This window comes from Delphinapterus leucas, chromosome X (assembly GCF_059928025.1).
Source record: "Delphinapterus leucas isolate spDelLeu-1000000601 "Yukka" chromosome X, BTC_Dleu_Yukka2, whole genome shotgun sequence".
NCBI lineage: Eukaryota > Metazoa > Chordata > Mammalia > Artiodactyla > Monodontidae > Delphinapterus > Delphinapterus leucas.
In genome coordinates this window covers 36,598,276-36,620,708 of record NC_143150.1, presented here as the reverse complement: position 1 = coordinate 36,620,708, position 22,433 = coordinate 36,598,276, and the positions used below count along the sequence as shown (strand labels likewise).

The 22,433-nt window shown below is 41.7% G+C and overlaps 1 protein-coding gene across 1 annotated transcript in view; it reads right to left on the bottom strand.

The window, feature by feature from the left end:
- Nucleotides 1–6,655: 6,655 nt before the first annotated feature.
- Nucleotides 6,656–22,433, bottom strand: part of LOC111165762 (neuronal migration protein doublecortin) — a 36,466-nt gene continuing 20,688 nt past the window's right edge. The window contains exon 4 of the mRNA XM_022556718.2: nt 6,656–11,398. Coding sequence (XP_022412426.2) covers nt 11,342–11,398 — 57 coding nt within the window. The 3' untranslated portion in view covers nt 6,656–11,341. The remainder of the gene's footprint in view (nt 11,399–22,433) is intronic.

The window sequence follows — 22,433 nt, the reverse complement described above, 5'->3', positions numbered from 1 at the left end:
ACGAAATCACATTTAGTTATATGTTTAACAAATCACCTTTATTTGGAAAAAGAACAAAATTACCTAAGATCAGGACGGCCCTGGAAAGTCCAGGATAGGAAGTCGCCAGTTTTTCTCCATGTTTGGATTTGTTTTTCTTATAAATATGCCTTAAGTTCCGTTACTGGTAGGTTTTGGCTACATCTGAGATTTAGACAGGTGGAGAGAATGTGGAAGGGCATTCAGAGGGTATTTTTCTGGGCAGAGAAAGAAGGGTAGACTCTGTCAGCAAGAGTGAAGTGTGGATGAGCATGGCACAGCCAGGGCCCGAGTCAGGGGAGGAGCTGGATAAGAAGGAGGCTGCTGAACTGTCCAGAGCAGAGGACCAAGTCTGGGCACAGCAGAAACTAGGACAGAATTGTGCAAGTCGGGGCTTTCCCTTTTTCACATTATCCCATATACCCAGTCCGGCCACCAGATCCTGATGCTTCTATATCAATAGCTCCCTCCTCTCTACCTCCACTGCTCTGGCCTTAATTCAGGCTCTTTTCATGTCCCCATCTGGACTCTTGCAACAGTTGCAAAGATCCATTCTCAATATGTCTTTACATATGCAAGCTTGTTCTCAAGCTTGAAAAGGCCGTCTTTCTTCAGAAAACTGAATATAAAGAGATCTTATCAAAGTTAACAGCCTAGTTCTGCTGGGCAAGATGCAAACTGCTCTAATTCAAACGGCCCATGAGCTCCTGTAGGCTACTTAGATCCTCACTGAGTCCTGGTAAAACGGAAGTGGAATTCACAAGAGCAGGGGTTCTCAAACTAGAGAGATTCTCAGAATTCCTCAGAGAGCTTACAAAAACAGGAATCGCTGGGCCCTACTCCCCCAGTTTCTGAGCCGGTGTAGGTGGTGTAGGACCTGAGGATTTGCATTTCTGGCGAGTGCCTGGGTGGTGCTGATGCTCTGTGAGCACCCTGAAGGTAGAAACCCTGCGTTCTCTCTATATCCCCATGGCCTTCTCATAGGGTCTGGAGTGTAGGAGGCTTTCAGTAGCCACTGTTGAAAGAAGGAAACCATAAAAGAGAGAGAGAGAGTAGTACTCCTAGGAAGAACTTCCTCCAAATACCAAACACCTTTTTTCTTTCAACTTAGCTCATACTGGTTTCTCCATTTCTCCATTCTTTTAGTCTAAACCAGTGGTTGCCAAACTTCTAGAGTTCACAGATCATCCAATTCTAAGAAGAAAAGAAATATCGATTTGATTTGAGCCTCTCCTAGGTTTACTCACTTTTTCCTTTGCCTTGTTAGGACATTAAAAGACAAACACACACGTGTCTTCTACCATGACCAACATTTCATAAAAGAAAGAATATTTTAATAAGAAAAATGTTAAAAGGCTATGATCGCAAAACAAAAGACAGTCCTTTAAATGGAGTACATTTCTTTCTATGAAAAACCACACGATACTTCCTTAGTTTTCTCTTTCCACCATAATCTGGTGAACGTTTTATTACAGATTACCATTGGGTGCTGTACCAGCATTTGGGAACCACTGGTCTAAACCCACCCAAACTATAATTCCTCCCAGAGCGCTGTGTACGGGGCCTATAACCTTGCCACCTCAGGTAATTTTTGGTTCTCAGGGAGGGCCATTTCTCATGCTATTCCGTCTGCTTGGAATGCTTGCTGCCCACCTGGAAAGCCCTTAATCTGTTCTCAAATCCTGCCAGTTCCATGATGTTTTCCTGGCCTTCATCTTCCTGGGACATTAATTGTCCCACACTTGGTGTTTCCATAGCACTCGCTCGTTTGCTCTGGGCTCATTTATTAACAGGTCTAGACTAGAACTCCTGGAGTCCTAAGACCAAGACCTCGGTCTCGCAGATACCTCGGCAGGGAACCTGGAACATAGTTATTTCTCCAGAGATGTTTTGATAAAAACCATGAAAAGGAGCCGGACTTGATCTGATGGGCAACAGACAACGATCATAAGTTCCTGGTCAGAGGAATGACACAATCAAAATGATTCTTTAGAAAGATTTTACTTGCAGTGGAGACCAGGACAGACCAAGGTGGGAGAAAGTGACATCATGAGAAATCAGTGATGAGAAGGGCCTGATGACATTGGGAATGAACACTGGCCTGGACAGTCTTGTTGTTGTATCTAACTTTTCTTTGGATTAGGAACACTAAGAAGTCCTCCCCATATACTTTCATTGTCTCCACCAGAGTGATGGTCACGGGGCTAGTTGATAAAGTACTGTATGGAGGAAGCATCCTCGATCATCTTAGTCCTTGCGAATACCTAGGCTGCCGGCATCTTTGCTTCTCCAGACACAGGTCAGATGGGAGCTGTAGGGTTGGCCTGCACAGTGAAGTTGGCCAAACTGTTTTCCAGGATCTCTGCCTCCTCTTTCTGTGCCCCTTCCTCCCTCCCTCTCCATCAACCTCTTCACAAGCCCAGTACCTTGTGTTCTGTTAATGAAACCCTATCTGAGAAAAATATTCAATTTGTCACTTATGCCTGAAGGTGACATGATACGTAGGTGTTCCCTCTCCCAGAGAGTAGCTGCACATCGACCTACGGAGGGAGAAGAGCTACACTGTCCAAGGAATTGCAGGCAGCAGGTAGAGGTATTTTCAAGGAACCCACATGGAGTCTTTCTTGGGCCACTGAAACCACAGTACTAGAAGTGACCACCTATGCCGTTGGCACAGACTGACCTTGGCCAAAGCACGGTGAGCATAAAGAGTTCCTTTGATTCCTGCTCAACTCTGGAAGGGAGATCTGAGATCATATATGTCGCAAATGTGCTGTGCCGTTAGTTACGGTGTTTCCATCATACATTGATCCTCAGCTTCCTCATCTATAAAATTAAGGGGTCAGATAAAATATAATATAATGTCTAAGTTTTTCTGCCAGCTTGGAAGTTTTGTGGTTATATGATCATCGGTTCAACGCTTTTAAAAAAGAAAAAGAGAGAGAGAGGGAGAATGTCAGCCAGAAATATTGAAACCAAATTTTATTTTTGGAAAATGACATTACACACATCTTGCAAATGTACACAGAAATGAGAATGAAATGAAGAACAGAGCTTGAGAGCCAAAATGATTGCAAGAGCAGCTCTGTGGCTGCCCGGTGTTGAACGCTGTGAATCCGCAACATTCACAGTTCACAACACGTTACACATATGGGGAACTTCTCTAGACTTTGAAGTCCTCTGACCAAAGAAAGCCCTCATCAAATCGCGGAGGGAGGAAGAGGGATATTAACAGGCACAGGAGATGAAAAGGGTCTGCTCCAGCTGGTTTACACGGGCCTCGCCAAACCTACCAGTCCAAGTGGGAACAGCAAACCATAAAGGAGGATGCCTTCCTGGAACACTGCTTTTGAATCACAGCCTAAGAGCGGGCTAGGCATTGCGTGGGAAACCAACAGCAATGCATATAAACCCATGTCCTTGTCTTTTCTGGCTATAAGTATTCTAAAGGGGCAGCTAAAAATCCCTAAATGTCTATTGTCTTTCTCTGTTTTCCTTTTCTGTTTTAAAAATAATTATTGGTCACTGGTCAAGCAGAGCCTTCTGAGGACCTCTGAATATTTCAAAAATTCTGCAAGGATAAGGGACATCTTTGTTCACTGTCTTTAGATTATATGTGATTCTGAGAACTAATCAATTCTGCAGTGTCACCAGATGGCCAAAGAGGCTCCCAAGTTGCCATGATTTTTATGCGAAGGGGAGCTTGGTCTTTGATCACAATGCCAATCCTTGGGAAATGGTCAATAACTACCGAGAGAATGTTGAGAAATATCTCCCCCCCCCCCTTTTTGGTTTGTTTGTTCTTTGCTGACTTGACTTGGCAAAAATTATTGGCCCCTAAATCAGTTATTTACAACCGTAAGACACCTGGGAGCAGCGGGAGGGAGAAGGCAAGGGAGGGAAGAGGGACCACAAGGAAGAATATATTCTTTTCAGAGGTTAAAATGAGTTATTTAAGAAATGTAATGTACAATACCATGCATTTACTCTCCAAAGCTAGTCACTAGCAAGCTAACGCCTCTAACACTACAACCACCAATTACAGCTGTTTTGCTACAGTAACTGAGTTCTAACTACAGCTATAGGGCAGAAAGGGTGGGCTGTTTCCATTTTAAACTTTCTCCCTTTGAAAATGGCCATAAAAGCGTTTTCTGTACAAGTTTAATGGCACAAAAAGGTGACCGAAAATGTTTTAAAGAACTTACCACACGTGAGAAATGCGAAATTCAATCAAAACATGCATTAGTTGTGTACAAGTCATAAGGGATCATTGGCTTCAAGCTGCAATGTATTACAGGACCGTACGTTGGAGACATTTTGGTATAACCTCTTACTTGCTCAAATCCCTTCAAGAGAACTTATAGAGAAACGGCATTGGAAAGGGCATTCCATACGGCCTCGCTAAGCAGTGACATTCCCAAGGGCTGTGCACCCTGTTGAATAAATTAGAACCTACAAGATGGCTTCTTTAGTTCCATTAATTACTCTTATATGGACTGCCTGCACAGGATCATGAACAGTTGGTGTCAATAGTAAATGTTTAGGTGGATTTAGTAACAGAAGGAAAAATACAATTCAATTATGTGACTATTTCTTTTTATATTATGGAATTGCTAAATACCCTTAACATTTAAACCAACCCCAACTGCCTATCAGTTTAACTTAAAAAAATTCAACATTTGGCAAGCCTCATGTTTATAAGGTTATTATAGAGAGCTTATTGTGTAACAGTAAAACTTTAAACAAATTGTTCCCCCACCCAACACCAAATGACAGGAGAAATTACCTGTGGTTTCTCACTACATCGTATTGCAGATTTTAAAGTTATGAGCAAATTAAACAAAATCAATTCATAGTATTTAGCTGATATGAATCCACAGGTGGATTCTTCTGTTCAGCTGATTATTTCTCTGAGCACGCTTCACTGCTCCACAAAATGGTGGACTAAAAGGAACCGCAAAGTGTTCTGTACAATGCTTGGAAGGCAAAGAGCCAGAGATACGTGAGTTATAGGGAAACTGCTTGTGAGGATCTGCTTCCGGGAATTACAACTGAAAATGTTGAAGAAAGGGCCAGGATCGGGTTGATTCCCACCAACAAACTTCTAACGGGACTCAGGTAGGATCAGGGCTCGTTGAGTCTGGAAATAACCTCTCATCACCAAGGCAAAATCACAGGGCTAAGAAGAGGCATATGTCCAACACCTAGATAAGGAGGAAGGAAAAAAATTAAAAAGGGAGAGAATAAAAGAGAGAAGAATTGCAGAGGACAAAGGAGAGATGTTTGTACCGTGGAAAGAGAGCGTGATAAAACAGAGTATAAAACTGAGAGCAAATATGGTGAAGTAGAGAGAGAAAGAAAAGACTAAGAGATACACAGGGGAGGTAAGGTAGAGAGCGGCAAAAAGCCATTGATTTCCTCAGGTTATTAACCCATAAATGAAAAGTTCCAGTGCCTCTAAGTCTTTGTCTTAGTTTAGTTTACAAGATGTTTGCTCTGACTTCTGTTGTGCTATCTGTCCTCTCCCAATTATTCTGTCGTTCTCATCTGGAGCAGGAAGATGCCTTAATTCCCAATGAGAATTCCATACTCCCCTAGCCCCGGGCAACCAGTGTAAGACAAGATTGCTTCTGATTCCAGAAGATGTTGAAGCCTATAGACTAAGGAATAAAAAGTTAGGCAGTTAGAAGGGGTAGGGGCTCAAGAGTCTTGTCATATGATAACCAGTGTTGCACTGCCTAGGCCACAGTGGGAGGCCTGCTTGGATCCTTAACAGAAAACAAGCAGGAAGAAACACCAAGAGGCTAAGTATAAAGACCACACTAGATCTTTGAGGATGGAGATGAGCTTGGGGACCAGGGTGGGAGAGACAGAAGAGAAGGAAGTCACCCTCTCCTGAAGAGACAGGAGGAGCAAAATTCTTTAGCCAGACATACTGAAAGACCGGCTGATGGAGAAGGAGCCTTCTGGTCTCTGAAAAGAAAAAGTGGAGGGGGCTAGGAGAAGCTGCCAAGTCTCAGTCCACAGTAGGTTGCCCGCTGGAGCCAGTGCTCTGTGCATTTTCCTCCCTAAGGATGTATCTTGGCTGCTGTATGGCGAGAACCTCCAGCCTTGTATCTACTAGGGAAGTGACTTCTGCTAGCCAGAGGAAGAATAAAATTGGGAATTCATTTTTAAGAAATGATTTGTGTTCTCTTGGTCCATGATCATAGTGCTTAGGGCTGACTAAGGGTAATCCATTGAGGGTTAACAGCACTGGACTGGGTCTGGGCCACCAGAAGCCAGAGAAAATGTTGGAGATGTATCTCCAGCCAAAAGGTAGGTGAGAGGAATCAAGGCAGTATTCTTGCTCCAGGTGGTCACAACTACAAAGAAGAGGAAACCCTGCATGGAATCACAGAGCAGTGGGTGAGGCTACATATGGGGTCTCCTTCTTGGGCGGAGGCAGAAGTGTGACAGCCTCAAAGTTTCACACCAGGAGAGAGACCTAGGAAGCCCAGCAATTGCAAGGCTCCATGGCTACACAGGAGGTCTCAGGTCACTTCCGGCATATCAACGGCTAGGCCTTTATTCTATCTAGTTTCCTGGTACTAAAACATAGGACTCTAACCCCTCCCCAGTCCCAGATGAGCTTCAAAACAGTGATGGTTTACTTAGGAAGCCAGCCTAGGCCTCAAAGCCAAATCTCTTAATGCAATGAAGACAATACGTGAGTGAGGCCTGGTCTTCGAAATCCAAGTGGCCCCATGTGGCCAAGGACAAGTTCCAATGTTTTTTTTAAAAGAAATATCCATGCTTTTTATTCCCATGGCAAACTGGACAGTGAAGGAGGTCATTCAAACCCCACTGTCCCAGTGCATCAGTCTGGGGAAGTCTCTAAGCATAGATGTTTTTGAGGTGCGCTGAGCTTGGGGAACATTCTCATCAGTGTGCTGGAGCTCATCTTGGAGAATTGGGCATGCTTGTGCCCTTGGTAGATGCATTTTTTAAAAAAGATAAGCTATTTAGAAAAAAATCTGAGGGGGATTGGGGACACGTCCATCCAGAGTACTGAAGGGACTAAGAAGTAGACACAATTTTGTCCAAGGCAAGCACTGGATTGCTGGTCTAAGACTTGGGTTGGGTGATTCAAAGAAGGATCTAGAGGCTCAGACCCCTTCTTCTTGCCTTCTTCTGATAACAACACATCTCCTTTGAGGTTCCTTGGTTACTTCTGATTGAGGAGGAAAAGCAGGAAGGAGACAGAATTTCCTGAGGAGTGGGGTAAGCCCAGAAGGAGGTCTTTTGGAACTCAACTAACGAATACCTAGTTCCCAGGAAGAACCTTGCTGTGAGGAAAACTACGTCTTCAGACCTTGTTGCCCTGGTTTCTGCCATGGAAGGCCGCAGGAGCAGCGCACACAAGAAGATACGTATGGTGTGTACAGCACATAGCTTGCTATTTTAGTGCAAACACAAGGAGTCAATGTTTAACATCAGCCAGGGTACATTTTAGTCACAAAGCCCCTTGCTTATACCTGGAAGTTGTCCCCATCAGGGCAGGATGGCTATGGGGACATTGTGGATGAGGGCAACGGTCAGGTTATTTTCTCTAGTTTGTCTCACTCCCATATTTTAAAAGAAATCATTGCCAGTGAATGATAGCCACACTCATTTAAAAAAATACTTAAAAGTCATCTCAGAAAGTCAGGATGAACAAAGCTATTATTCTTCCCTCCCTTCCTCTCTCCCATCCTTCTTTCCCCTGCTCTAGGAACAAGAAACATTTCTCTCAGCCTACAAAGACCAACCAGTATGAGATGAGATGAAGTGAGCCGACAGGGGACACCAGTCTTCCCCCATCCCATCTGAACAGGGAAGGAGCTCCGGGGGCTGTTCTGAGGGCTCCTCAAGGTAGGGCAGTGATCCCCTGTGTTGGACAGACAAGGTCAGCAACCCCACTGTTCCTGTTGGTCCTCAATGCCTCCTTCTCTCTGGGGACATCTGCAGTCCATGTGGATGGGGACCATGTGAATATAGGGAGAAAGAGCCGTATTAGGTTGCTGGGTGGATTTCCCACTGAGATCAGGGCAGCGGCATATGGCTCCAAGATGCAACATGACCCCGGGAAAGAATTCTCAGGAGCCTAGTGGAAGGCAATACAGTTCAGTGGGAAAAGGCCTTGGAATAAGAGCCAGGAGATGTGGGTTCTAATCCTAGCTCTGCCCCTAGCCAGCTGTGTGACCTTGGGGAAATTACTTTACCTCTGCATCTCCGTTCCTGGCCTGAAAATGAGGAATTCGGAGTAGATGATATGATCTTAAGGTTCCTTCCAGCTAGAAAACTCTATGATTCAATCTAGGCTAACACTAAAGTCCTTAAGGACACAAAGCAGTCATGCTAATGGCTATCCTTTCCAAAACAGTGAAGAGAAAAGGAACTTTTCTCTCAATTTACCCCTAGTTAACACTACTTATGAAGTTGTTCAGCCCAGCCCCATATATACATTTTCCCTTTCTTTGTCCCTATTTCTATTTCTGTAAGGAAGAAAAATCAGGAGGTAGGAACAAGCAACAGATGGATTGTGTGTGTGTCTGTGTGTGTGTCCTAGAGGGAGGGAGACTGGGGCTGGGGGAGTGGCGGCAAATCCTTGCTGAGTAACTTGCTACTTGCTGCCTGTGCAGAAGGTAACACAATGGGACTTTCGTAGTAAAACTGGATTGGATAAAATTGAGAACCAATGACAGGGGTGAAGGTGCTCAGTAAGAACCAGATTTCTTTTTGCCTTGAAAATGGGCCAATTTAAAATGCAATTGTTAAAGGCTTGAATTTTGAACTATACCAAACTCCCCTAAAGTGGCAGTACAGAAACATTTCCTTATAATTGATTTTTTTAAAGGTAGAAATTCTATTATTATTTTTTTTAAAGGTAGAAATTCTATTACTATAGAAGACAATAATAGGAATTCTCTGATTATTATAGAAGGTTGAAAGATCATTCTAAAGAAAATATGGCCACTGAATATTTTCTAATGGTACTTATGCCACAAGCAAGGGAACAAGGGAACACTCAGAGGTGTAGCATGGACATGAGGAAATCTGAGTTTCTCCTCTGGTCCTGCTCTCTACCAGTAGGTCATTTGGCTGCCTCAGCCTGCATTTCATCTTAAATCGAAGGAATTGGACTAAATGAGATCTGGGGAAAGATTGTGGGTGAAATCTTTGGGGAAACGGGCCTGCAGTTTAGAAACAGACCTCCTACCACTCTCCACATCCTCCAACCCAAGTACCAATTTTTCCCAATTAACTACAAATTGCTCTGGCAGGCACTAAGCAAACCTTGAACTTCTAGAAACAAGTAGGGGGTAAGTACAATGGGCTTCTTAATGGTTTCTAACAGCCTACAAATAAAGGAGAGGGGCAAAAAGAGATTCTCATAATTTTGGGTTCTTCAATGACCAGTTTTACCAGGAATCAATACTACCAACATCTGGACTTTCCTTGAAGCAAAACTGTTTTATGTAGCTAAGGACACCTGAAGCTTGTCTAGGGGCATCTGATCTACCCCTTCCATCACAAGTTTCCTCCTACCCAGTGCACATCAGCAATGCCACCAAGTTGTCACTGATCCATGTCGGGGTGTCCTGTAATATCTCCTAATTATGAAGCAGCTGCACACACACACACACACACACACACACACACACACACACACACACAGAGCAAGCTCATTCTAGTTAAAGTGGAGGAACAAATGCAAGTCATTCAATAGCCAAACAGCAGCTTGGCTTCAAATGCTGCGCCTTTCCAACTATTTGAACAATTACAAAGAAATAAGGACATCTTCATATCTGCTAAAAGCAAACACAGAACTGGCATGCATGGCTTTCACTTAATTTAGTTGCCTTTGCTATTATGGGCTATGATTACAGACAAAAAGCAGTGTTATGAACCTGTACCTCAAAGACTGAGAACTATTTCAAATGATCAGTCCTTAGCAAAGAGAAATCCTTTCTAGTGTTAAAAACAAGTGAAAGGACTCTCTGTCTTCAGTATGAAATATCAGGATTATAGATAAAAAAGAGCTGCTTAAAATATGCCATAACATTTCATTTAAAATATAATCAGAATGTCTGGTCCACATTGAAATTATTAATGTAAGCATAACTGTTAAAAAGTTATCAAAAGACTGATTCTATTGAATTGGCCTCTGCTATTCATTTTGTTTTTTCCTGGAGGTTTCTGTTTGGCAGTGACAGCATGATTTCTAAACTACGTTATTCTTCTGCATTTTTTTTTTTTGGTAAATTTTCTGCATGTGTTTTTTAGACAAAAGAAAAATCACCAGTTTATAAAAAAGGAGCCTGAAGAGTTTGCTCCTGAAATATAGACACGAGGTTTTATAAAAAGGATATTGGTTTCTTGCTATAAAAAGCGACCGAAAGGTGTCAGACCTGAAAACAAATTCTCACAGTGTTTTCAGTGTTAGCTGTTGACAAGGCATTCAATAGAACAGAGAGAAATGGATACCGTACGGTTTGTGTTAGACAGCCTCCTAGAGGAATCAGGTATATGGAAGCCGCTCACCCCCAACTCTTATTAATTGCTTATTGATTCTAAATTGCCCCAGTGGAGATGTTGACAAGGAATTCACTGTGCTGTATAAACACTACTGAAATGTCTACAGTGTTTTCCAATTTTGCCTGGTTTCTTTAAGGTAGCCCTGCACCGGGGTCCTAAGCATCTGGTGTCAGAATGACAAGTTGCTGGTGTTTCTCTCTCCCCCTTGACAGCCAGAATTGGCGCTAAACAACAAACTGGGGGTTCAGTCAGGAGTGAAGAGCCAGGCTGGGGAGCTGCCTTGCCGTCTTCCAAGGATCCTCCAGCATTCTTGAGATGGGGAGACAAGGGGCACTTGTATTTGTCACTCTTGGATTTGCCAATGAGTTTTCTTCCCCCACACACACATCTTAAGTGCCATGTATGTAAACAGCTCTCTACAGAAGGAAGACTGTCATGTATGAGCAAAGTGAGACGGGGAAAAATAATGCAGGCGCCTAAGTATTCAATAGAAAGGTCATAGACTAGCACATTTCGCATCCTTGGAAAGTTACCCCAAAGGATGGTTATCAGTCTATCTCTTATAATTGGTAACTGTGGATCAGTGGCCCAGATGACAAATCACAGGAAAATAAACCCAACATATTACAGTGTGTTTTTAAAAGTAACAACAACAACAACAAAATAAAAACTTGAAAGCACCAATAGCCCTGTTGGACACTTGAGCAGAAGTACCCTATCGTAACGGTAAGCTTGTACTCTGGACTGTGAACATTCTCCTCCTTCACATGGAATCACCAAGTGAGTCTGAGTCATCCAAGGACAGAGGCAGGTACAGGTCCTGTAAGAAGATAAGAGATAAAGTTAACTCTCCTTTTCTTAACATCTTGGGCTCTGGAATGGGCAAGATTATATGGATGCTTTTTAAAAAACTAATATTTTCTATAATTTTTATTTTGAAATAATTATAGATTCACAGGAAGTTGAAGTACAGGGAAGGTAGCCTTGTACAATGTACCCTTCATTCAGTTTCCCCCAGTGGTAACATCTGTAGTTTTCCACGCACTCGTGTGTGTGTGTGTGTGTGTGTGTGTGTAGTGTAGTCCTATGGGACTTCACCATATGTGTATATTTGTGTGACCATCATCACAGTCGAGATACACAACTGTAGCCTTACTAAAGGGCTCCCTCGTGCTACCCCTTTATAGCTACATCCACCCCTACCCCATCCCTAAGCCTTGGCAACCAATATTCTGTTTTCCACCTCTACCATTTTGTCACTTCAGATGTTATACAAATGGAATCATACAGTATGTTACTTTTGGGGATTGGCCTTTCCCATCAGCGTAATTCCCTGGAGATTCATCAAGCTGCTGCCTTTAACAGTAGTTCACTCCTTCATATTGCCGAGCAATATTCCATAGTGTGGATGCACCACAGTTTGTTTAACCATTCATCGGTTGAAGGGCATGTGGGATGATTCCAATTTTAGGCTATTACAAATAACACAGCTATAAACATCCATGTACAGGTTTTTGGGTTAACGTAGTTTTCACTTCTCTGGGATAAATGCTCAAGAGTACAACTTCTAAGTTGTGTATTATTGCATGTTTAGTTTTGTAAGGACTGCCATATGTTTTCCAGAGCGACTGTACCATTTATACTCTCACCAGAAAAGTATTAGTGATCCAGTTTATTCACACCCTCACCAGTATTTGGTGTTTTCACTACTTTTTATTTTAGCCAGTCTTGTGGATTTGTAGTGATACCTCATTGTGGTTGGGTTTTTTTTTGCGGTACGCGGGCCTCTCACTGCTGTGGCCTCTCCCGTTGCGGAGCACAGGCTCCGGACGCGCAGGCTCAGCGGCCGTGGCTCACGGGCCCAGCCGCTCCGCGGCATGTGGGATCCTCCCGGACCGGGGCACGAACCCGCGTCCCCTGCATCGGCAGGCGGACTCTCAACCACTGCGCCACCAGGGAAGCCCTTCATTGTGGTTTTAATTTGCATTTCTCTGATGACTATGACGTTAAACATCTTTTCATGTGCATGGTTGACATCTATAATTCCTCCTGAGTTCAACTGAAGAAACAATTCCTCAGAAATGTCTCTTCATGTCTTTTATTCATTTTCTAATTGGATTTTTCTTTTTGTTGAGTTTTAACAGTCATTTTCATATTCTATATATGGCTTTGGTTAGATATGTGGCTTGCAGTCTGTAGCTTGTCTTTTCATAACTTTTGCATGGTCTTTGACAGAGCAAAAGTTTTTAATTTTGATGAGGTCCAATTTATCCAATTTATCATTTTTTTCTTTTATGGGTTGCACTTTTGTTGTCAAATCTAAGAACTCTTGGCCTAGCCAAAGATCAGAAGGTTTCCTCCTATGTTTCCTTTCTAAATGCTTTACATCTATAATCCATTTTTGAGTTAATTTTTACATAAGATATGAGGTTTGGGTTAGGGGTCATTTTTTTGCCTAGGAACATCTAATTGCTCCAGCACCATTTATTGAAAAAGCTATCTTTCTTCCACTGATTGACTTTTGTACCTTTGTCAAAAATCAGTTGTGGATGTATATCAGTTATGGGTTCATTTCAGGCCCCCAGAGAGCTGCCAGGCCCTGAACAAGTGGCTAACCCAGAAAATGTACCCCATCACCTAAGTCCAATTTATTTCTTAATGCTTCCAGTTCCCACCAGGAATTAGGATTCATGGCTCCAATACTGCCCCAAGCCTTGTCTATGTCTTGGGGAGATGGGATGATATGGCATTGTTTTTTTCCCACCGTTCCCAGAGCTCTATTTGGAGATCCTTGTGATTACTCCTGGACTTACTTCACCCATTGTCTAAATCAGAGCTTTTCAAATCTCTCGCTCCATCTCTCTCTCGCTTCTCTTTTAAATTCTCTATTCAAATGAAATTTTTCTTGGAAGCCAAATATATGAAATAAATAAAAGTGTAGTTGTTTTGGTTGAACCAGACATGGGGGAGGCAGAATCTCACCCATCCCCAAATGAAACACAGTTTGAAAACCACTGTTTTCATTTACATTATCAGCAAAATACTAAAGGAAACTGGAAATGTTAGGGTCAAGTCTCTGGATACTTAAGAGACTCTCTTTGGTAATGGAAACAGAGAACTTCAGTAGCGGATAGCCCAAGAAAATTAGAGAATGCAGCTTCTCCTTGAGGTAAAGGAAAAAGTGAAGATGAGGAAGGGGGACAAGAATGGGGAGGAGAGGGACTTACTTATCTAACACAGAATGCTTTTTGCTGAGAAAGAAGGGGCAGGAAGTCTGTCAGGCCGCTTAGAATGGAAAGAGAAGTAAAGTGTATTCAGAAACTTGAGGTCTTACTCCTGGTTAAGTAGTACTGTGACATTGAATAAGTCTTTGAGTATTGGTTTCTTCATCAAGAAAATACAGAATGTACAACCTGTAAGGTCTCTACCAGCTCTGAGGGCTCTTAAAGAAAGACTGATTCATTAAAAAACACAACAAAGGCAACTAGAGCAAATAGATTCACTTCTCACCAACCCATAATCCCTACACTGTAAATCAGGGGTTGGAAAACTTGCTCTGTAAGGGGATAGATAGTAAATACTTTAGGCTCTCTTTGCTGGTCACATATGGTCTCTGTCACACAGTTTGTTTGTTTGGGTTTTGTTTCTTTTACAATGCTTTAAAGATGTAAGAAACATTTTTTACTTCAGGGGGCCATCCAAAGCGACCAGGCCATACACATGATTTGGTACTCTTGCTCTAAACTACCAAACAACATTTCTTAGAAAACTGATAAACAGGTAGGAAGTACAACACTGAGGAAACAATAGGAGGGCAATAAAAAAACAATAGGAGGGCAATAAAATTGAATTGAGGCAAAGTGGCATACAATGGAGTTGCATCTCTGAAGGCATTCAGTTCTCCACAAATTGAGTAAAGTGAAAATTGAACATAGTCAAAGTATCTTTGAGCTCTAGACTTCAAGAATAGTGGAGAAAGACTCTGAAAATCTACTCCTACATAAATACAAGTAACACTGGAAAAAACTGTCAAAATCAACTTTTTCAGAACTCTGGAAATTAACCAAAGGCTTGCAACAATCCAAAAAATGTTTATTCAAGAGAAATGGCCTAATCTCAGTAAGAATACTGAAATTTGGGGTGCTTTAACTTGCCCTATTTCTATTCTCCCTCTCCCCAGCTCCAGGGTATCTCTGAAAACCAACAGCCTCACAACTACAGTCTCTGAAAAAATCCTAGCATCCACTGGAGGATGCAGAATGGGCTTGGAGCTCCCCCAAATGCCCTATTCCCAGAGAACTGTCACTATTTGACTTGTCTGGTAGCTCCCACTTGTGGGGCTCTTCTTTATTTGACCTGACTCAGAGCACACTCACTGTGAACAGCCTTTTCAGGGAGCATTAATCAGCTTCAATTGTTTAAAATCACAGCTGCCTAACGCGGGGGAAACAGTTGGGGCAAATGAAGCTGCTCAAAACCTTAAAAGGAAAAGCTGGAGAATTCATGTCCATAGGGGACTTTGAAAAGTTCTGAAAATATTCCCAGGAATCTCTAAGGCCAGGCACATGTTCAGGACTGGGTATAGTCTCAGAAAAGACCTGAGAAGTTCCTAATCTCTCACCTCTGGTTGGCCTTGAGGCCCTGTGCAAACAGCAAGTGAAGCCTGAGGCAAGCTGCCTGACGGAGCATTGAAATCAGGCTCCAACACACACACACACACACACACACACACACGCACGCACGCGCGCGCGCGCACACGCGCACGCACAGAGCCCTTCAGCAAAGGCTGGGAGACTTATTGGATCAAAGCATTTAAGGAAATCTAGGAAAATTATCCTTCAAGAATGAAGGAGAAATCAACACATTCCCAGATGAACAAAGACAGAGCTAGCAGACACGTCCTATAAGAAATACTAAAGAGAATCCTTCAGGGAGAAATGAAAGGACAGTAGACAGCAATCCACATAAGAAATAAAGAACACTGGTAAAGGTAAATACATAGGTCAATACAAAAGAAATTATAAATTAATTTTTCTAACTCTTTTCTTCTATAATCCAATTCAAAAGACAACTGCATGGACTAGTAATTATCAAGATGTGTTGATGGACTTATTATGCATGAAGATGTAATTTGTATGTGAATAGGAGCACAAAGGGGGGGAGGAACAGAGATATATCAATACAATAGCAAAAATTTTATATAAAGTTGAAATTAAGTTGCTATTAATCCAAAGTAGATTATGTTAAAATGTTAATTGTAATCCCCAGGGCAACCACTAAGAAAATAACTCGAAATAAAATTAGTAAAAAATACAACAAGGGAATTAAAATGGTATACTGGAAAAATATCTAAGATAAAAAGGGCAGAAATACAGGAGTGAAGGGACAAAAAAAAGACATAAGACATATAGAAAATAGCAAATGGCAGACGTAATTCCTAATTTACCAATAATTACATTAAACATAAGTAGATTAAGCACTCAAAGGAAAAGGCAGAGATTGGCAGAATGGGTTTAAAAACATTCAGCTCTATGCTGTTTGAGACATAATTTACATTCAAAACCATAAATAGGTTGAAAGTAAAATGATGAAAAAGATTTACCATGCAGTTAGTAACCAAAAGAGAACTGGAGTGGCTATACTAATATCAGAAAAAATAGATTTTAAGACAAAACTTGTTACTAGAGACAAAGAAGGACATTTCATAATGATAAAATATAACAATTAAAACATATCTGTGCCTTAACAACAGAGCACCAAAATACATGAAGCACGAAATGACTGAATTGAAGTGAGGAATAAACAATTCAACTATAACGGTCGAAAACCTCAATACCCCACCTTCAGTAATGGATAGAATAACTAGGCAGAAGACCAACAAGGAAAGAGAAGACTTGAATGACAGACACTACAAATAATTACACATCTAATCTACTCCATCCAACAACAGCAGAATACACATTCTTCTCAAGGTCCCATGTAATGTTCTACATGACAGATCATATGTTAGGCCATAAAACAAGTCTCAATAAATCTGAAAGGATTTAAATCATACAAAGTATGTTCTTCAACTACAGTGGAATTAAATTAGGAAGTAATAACAGAAAGATATTTGGGAAATTCACAAATATGTGGAAATTAAACAGCACATTGCTAAATAATCAATGGGTCAAAGAAGAAATCACGAAGAAAATTAGAAAATACTTTGAGATAAAGGAAAATGAAATAACAATATACCAAAAGCTATGGGATGCAGCTAAAGCAGTGTTCGGAGGAAAATTTATATGAAATGTTCAGAATATGCTAACTCACAGAAACAGAGAGTAAATTAGTGGTTGCCAGGGGGGTGGGTGGAGGGGGAAGAGGCTGTGACTACTGATGGGCATAGGATTTCTTTCGAAGGTGATGAATACATTCTTGCACAGCTTTATGATTATTCTAAAAACCACTAAACTGCGCACTTTAGAAAAGGTGAATTTTATATCTCAATGTTATTTTAAAAAATAGTGCTTTTGAAAATCTTTTACATTGACAATTGAATACTTTTTAAATTTTTTTAATTGAAGTATAGTTGATTTACAATGTTGTGTTAATTTCTGCTATACAGCAAAGTGACTCAGTTATACATATATATTCTTTTTCATATTCTTTTCCATTATGGTTTATCACAGCATATTGAATATAGTTCCCTGTGCTGTACAGTGGGAGCTTGTTGTTTATCCATTCTATATACACCAGTTTGCATCTGCTAATCCCAGACTCCCACTTCTACCCTCTTCCACCCCCCTCCCCCTTGGCAACCACCAGTCTGTTCTCTATGTCCCTGACTCTGTTTCTGCTTCATAGGTTCTGAATACTGTTTATATGATTCCTGAGCAGGTAACCCTATATAGCAATATGCATGTATTGGTGCATAGTGTATACAGTAATATTCAGTAAATAATGATGTGTAGAAATGTAAGAGGTGGTTTTGCAGCAGTTTTGCTCTATGGCTATATTGTGACCAGTGATGAATTCCATAAGTTAAACTTACACATAATGCAAGTCCACTGTAATAGAAACAGCACAGGATTAAGAGCCGGGAGACCTAGGTCCTAAGCCTAACTTCCCCTTTCAGGGTCTTTGCTTCTGTATCTGAAAATTGAGGAAGATATAGACTATAACATCTTTAAGTTTCCTTCTAGCCCTAAAATTCTATAAAATACAACTTGGATCATTACATTTTGTTTTTCTCTAGTTATACCAAAGCAAGGGAAAGGAGGCAGGCACTACCAAGTTAGTGAACTCCCTGGGCATTTTTCAGCCAGCACACAAGGGCCTTTTCATTATGGAAGTCACTTTGGGTCCCACCGCACTGAACCACTGGGCTTCAGCATTCACCCCTGTTCTGAGTCATTCATGTAACAGATCCTTCAGTGTAGCTGGTTGGTTAGTGGAAATAATTATCCGAGAAAGACTGTTCCAGACTGTTATCTCAGAGGAAGAGGGGACAGGCCTGGGAGTAGAATTGGGAGGCGACTCCACTTGCAGCTGCTGTGACTTGGAATGGGTGGGGTGAGGCACAGGCTATGGAGAAAATCCAGAGGACTAGGCCTAGGTATGAACTTCCGTACTTCTGTCCTCCATCAATTTATTTAGTATTCAAAATATATCTTCTTGTATGGGTAGAACAATGTTCAGGAAAAGGAATTATCTCAACATTCTGTTTTTGTTGATTGATATGTATAAATACAGAAACACACATATTGCTTAACAATACAAATAATTTGCACCTGAAATTCATTTGCTTGGTCCCCTGGAGCCCTACAGAACAAAATGTTTGTAACAAATACAGCTGTGCTGGCGATACTATTGCATTAGAGAAAACAAAAACTTGGTCTCTGGTCCAAGAAGCTTATAGTCCAAAGGAAGTCAGAGAGAAGTTTTGAGAAACCTGGCTTCTAGTTTGGGTTTACTTTTTCCCAAATGTGCCCTGTGCTTTTCTGATGGTGTGGCTTTGTTCTTGCTGATTTTTTTAAAAGCTGGAATGCCCGCTCTCTTCACCAGCCATCAAAAGCCTACCCAGGCTTCAAGGTCCCACTTAAATGTCACCTAGTCTACAAAGCTTTCGTGTCTCCCACCCTCCCACAGTCCGACGTCTTTCCTACCCTCCCTTGTGTGCTCCTGCAGTTCTTTTTTCGCTCTTGATTACACTACCAAAATCCACTTAGAGTGGTGTCTGTGATGTAAGTTTCAGGGCCCTGCTTTATTCATCAAACGATCTCTCTAAGCAGTTACAGGATGACAGAAAAAAAAAAAGTCTGGAAACACAGAGGGAAATGTATATTTAAATAATGTTAGTTATGCTTTCAAATAATATGTCAAATATATTTTCCTTCAATATCCAGGCAGCTTGGCAAGCGAAATGCCTCCAAATTTAAAGCCATGAGGGCAATCACTAATCTGGAAAAAAAATTTTTTAATAAATGAAAAAGCGGCCCTGTGTTTCTAGGCATTTTGAACATCTTTAATATGGTACCTTCTCTGAATTGTTGAATCATACTGGGGTTGTCTTTAACCTCATCACCTCCTTTTTCTCATCTGTAAAATGGAAATGCTAGCCTGCCCTATCTCTTTCACAGGGTTATCGCTAGGGTAAATGAGAAAATGGCTATGCAGAAAGATAAAGCAGTATGAAAATGCAAAATGTTGTTCTCATTAACTATACAAGGATTTACTTCGTGTCCATATTGCAGCACTTGAGTATGCGGACTTTGGCTAACCTCATCGCAGCTGCATTAAAAAGGATTCTCCATGAGTTGCTTAAGAGGAGAAGCCAAGAGGTTGATTACAGCTTGGGGCCCTGTCACAACCGTCAAAATTTACCAAAGGGATGCTGGGACTTCACGTTTGTTTCCAATTGTGCAGGAGGAAAGTCATGGCCTCAGCCACCTGCTTCCTGTCTCCACCATGACTCACACCTTTCAGGTCCACTTGGATGGAAGTTCAGGTGATATCTGCTTAGGCCCACTGCCCAAGGACCTCGATGGTGCTAAGGCTCAAGTAACTTTGTGAAAGGAGGAGCAAGAAGCTGAGCCTGAGCCCCAGGGGGACTGAGCCAAGGTCACAACACACTTTTTAGCTTATTCAGAAAAACCAGTTCATCCTCCATCATTGGTGGTATAAGCATGAGGCTACTGCCTCCTGATAGGATGCACTGAGTGAGATGCAACATCACTTCTATGACATTTCTTGTCCCAAATGCACAATCTGTTAACCACAAGGAAACATCAGACAAACCTAAATTGAAGGACATTTTACCAAACAACTAGCCTGTGCTCTTCATTTCTACAGTATACTGTCTTGAAGATTTTTAAAAAGACTCAAGAACTTTTCTAGATCAAAGAAGACTAAAGAGACATGACCACTGAAGGCAATGTGTGATCCTAGATTGGATCCTGGACCAGAAAAAAATAACGCTCTTGGGGCAATTGATAAAATTTGAATATGGACGGCAGAGTATATAACAGTACTGAATCAGTGCAAACTTCCTGATTTTATAATTGTACTATGGTTATGAAAGAAAATGTCCTTATTCTTAGGAAATACCTACTGAAGTATTTAGAGGTAAAAGGGCATGATGTCTTAAACAATTTCGAATGGTTAAAAAATTTAGTAAAGTGTGTGTGTGTGTGTGTGTGTGTGTGTGTGTGTGTGTGTGTGGAGAGAGAGAACACAAAAAATAAAGTAAAAGGGAAAAAAATAAACAACTGGTGAATCTTTATAAAGAGTATACAGAAGTTCTTTGTACTTACAATCTTACAACTGTAAATTTGAAATATCGAAGTAAAAAGTAGGGGACTTCCCTGGTGGCGCAGTGGTTGGGAGTCCGCCTGCCGATGCAGGGGACGCGGGTTCGTGCCCTGGTCCGGGAGGATCCCGCATGCCGCGGAGCGGCTGGGCCCGTGAGCCGTGGCCGCTGGGCCTGCGCGTCCGGAGCCTGTGCTCCGCGGCGGGGGAGGCCACAGCAGTGAGAGGCCCACGTACCGCAAAAAAAAAAAAAACAAAAAAAAAAAAAGTAAAAACTTAGTGAAAATTATACCAAAATCCAAATGTTTTTTAAAGTTTGCTCTAGAAAATTATATAATTTATTATTTAATGTTTGTTTGCTTAACTGCCATTAAAAATGGGTAATTTGAAAAATAAAATGATACACTGAAAACTCAATGATACAAAGAAAATAGGCTCTGACAAGGCTGCCACCTGTAGCTTGTTCTGGTTCTTCAATGGTGAAATTCGTTTTTAGAATTGAGTCCAAAACAAGAACAAAACAAAACAAACAACCACACACACGCACACACACACACACACACACACACAGCCTGCAAACCCAACCAGATGAAACGGTTTAACAATGCACTCACCTCAATGGGCTTATGGATGGTGGGGCCTCAGCCTAAATGAACTGAACATGTCAATTACAAAGCGGAAGGACTCAAGTGTGCAGACCAAATAAATGCCCAGGCTGCCCTCAGCCCTTCGGAGAAGGTACTGGTGGAAGGTGCTGGGGTAGGTCACACTTCCCAGAAGGAAAGTATGGGCAGAAATGCATAGAGCAAAGACACAGTAAGAAACAGTGGAGCATCCCCAGGAGGTTCTGTGTGGACAGTAGAACAACTGAAGTAGGCTACTCCTCGTCTTGGAATGTCCACACTAACAAGGTTTGCTGCTCAGAAGAATCACTGAAAGCTGACTGCAAAAGCAATTTTCATCCATCTCACAATCTCTGGGTACCGTTGGTTACACAGACAGTTCAGCAGATCTTCCTTTGGGGAAACCAAATAGCTCAACAGAACAATTCGAAGGTTCTGGTCAGGGTCAGTACCAGAAGGTAAAGAAGTCATTAAAGGAATGGAATGGGCATTAGGAATGATGGAGCAGGTAATGGTCAAGTTAACCAGGAAATTAAAAATCCTGATGTAGAGAAAAGGAAATGAAAATAGGTGTCAGGCAGCGCTGTGCCGTTTAAATGTGTAACAACCGACTTCCTGTGGGAGAAAACAACAACCTTGATTTGTAGTATTTGCTGAATTCTATGGTGTAAATAAATATTCCCATCATGGCTGAGCTCTAGGTACCAACACGATGTCACCGAACACAGAGTTGGGAAGCGATGCACACAATCAGCTCTCAGGAGCTAGTGTGAACTGGCTCCAGCAAACCACTGGTAGCAACCTGGGTGCCAGTCTTACGTCTGCTGCTACCTAGCTATGTCACCCCAGTAAGTAACTTCATTCTGGGTTTCAATTTTCTCGTCTGGAAAACATCAATCTCACAAGATTATTGAGAGAATCAAATGAAACGAATTTATCTCCATCTCAGATCTCTTGTAGCTCTTACCCCCTATGGTTCTGTGATGGAGTTGGCCACATTGGTGGCTTTCTGCCTTTCTCCATCTCTCGCCAAGTCTTGTGGGCTGGGAGAAGACAAGAGAATCCTAGAGGAAGCTGCTCTAGGGTGTGGTAATCAGAGCAGAAACCACATTCACATGGCCTCAGAGATGAGGTTGAAGGCAATGGCCACTCCAGATTTTTGATACAGAAGAGATTTCTGGGTGGGAATCAATTTGGAAAGCGGGGGTAGAGAATTTCTACACCTCTATTATTTTAATGGTATATTTATTGGGGATGACTTAGAGGTGTAAAGGGTGCCCAGGGCCAATGCAATGTATATATGCCCTCTCTTCCTACACTGTACCAGAATCTGCCTGGTAATGAAGAATATACAATGAAACTAGGGCCTGTTCATACTTTGATGTCCTGTGAATCTAAAGGGAGTAGCTTAGGGCTAACTTTCTTTATGTATTTATTGGAGCC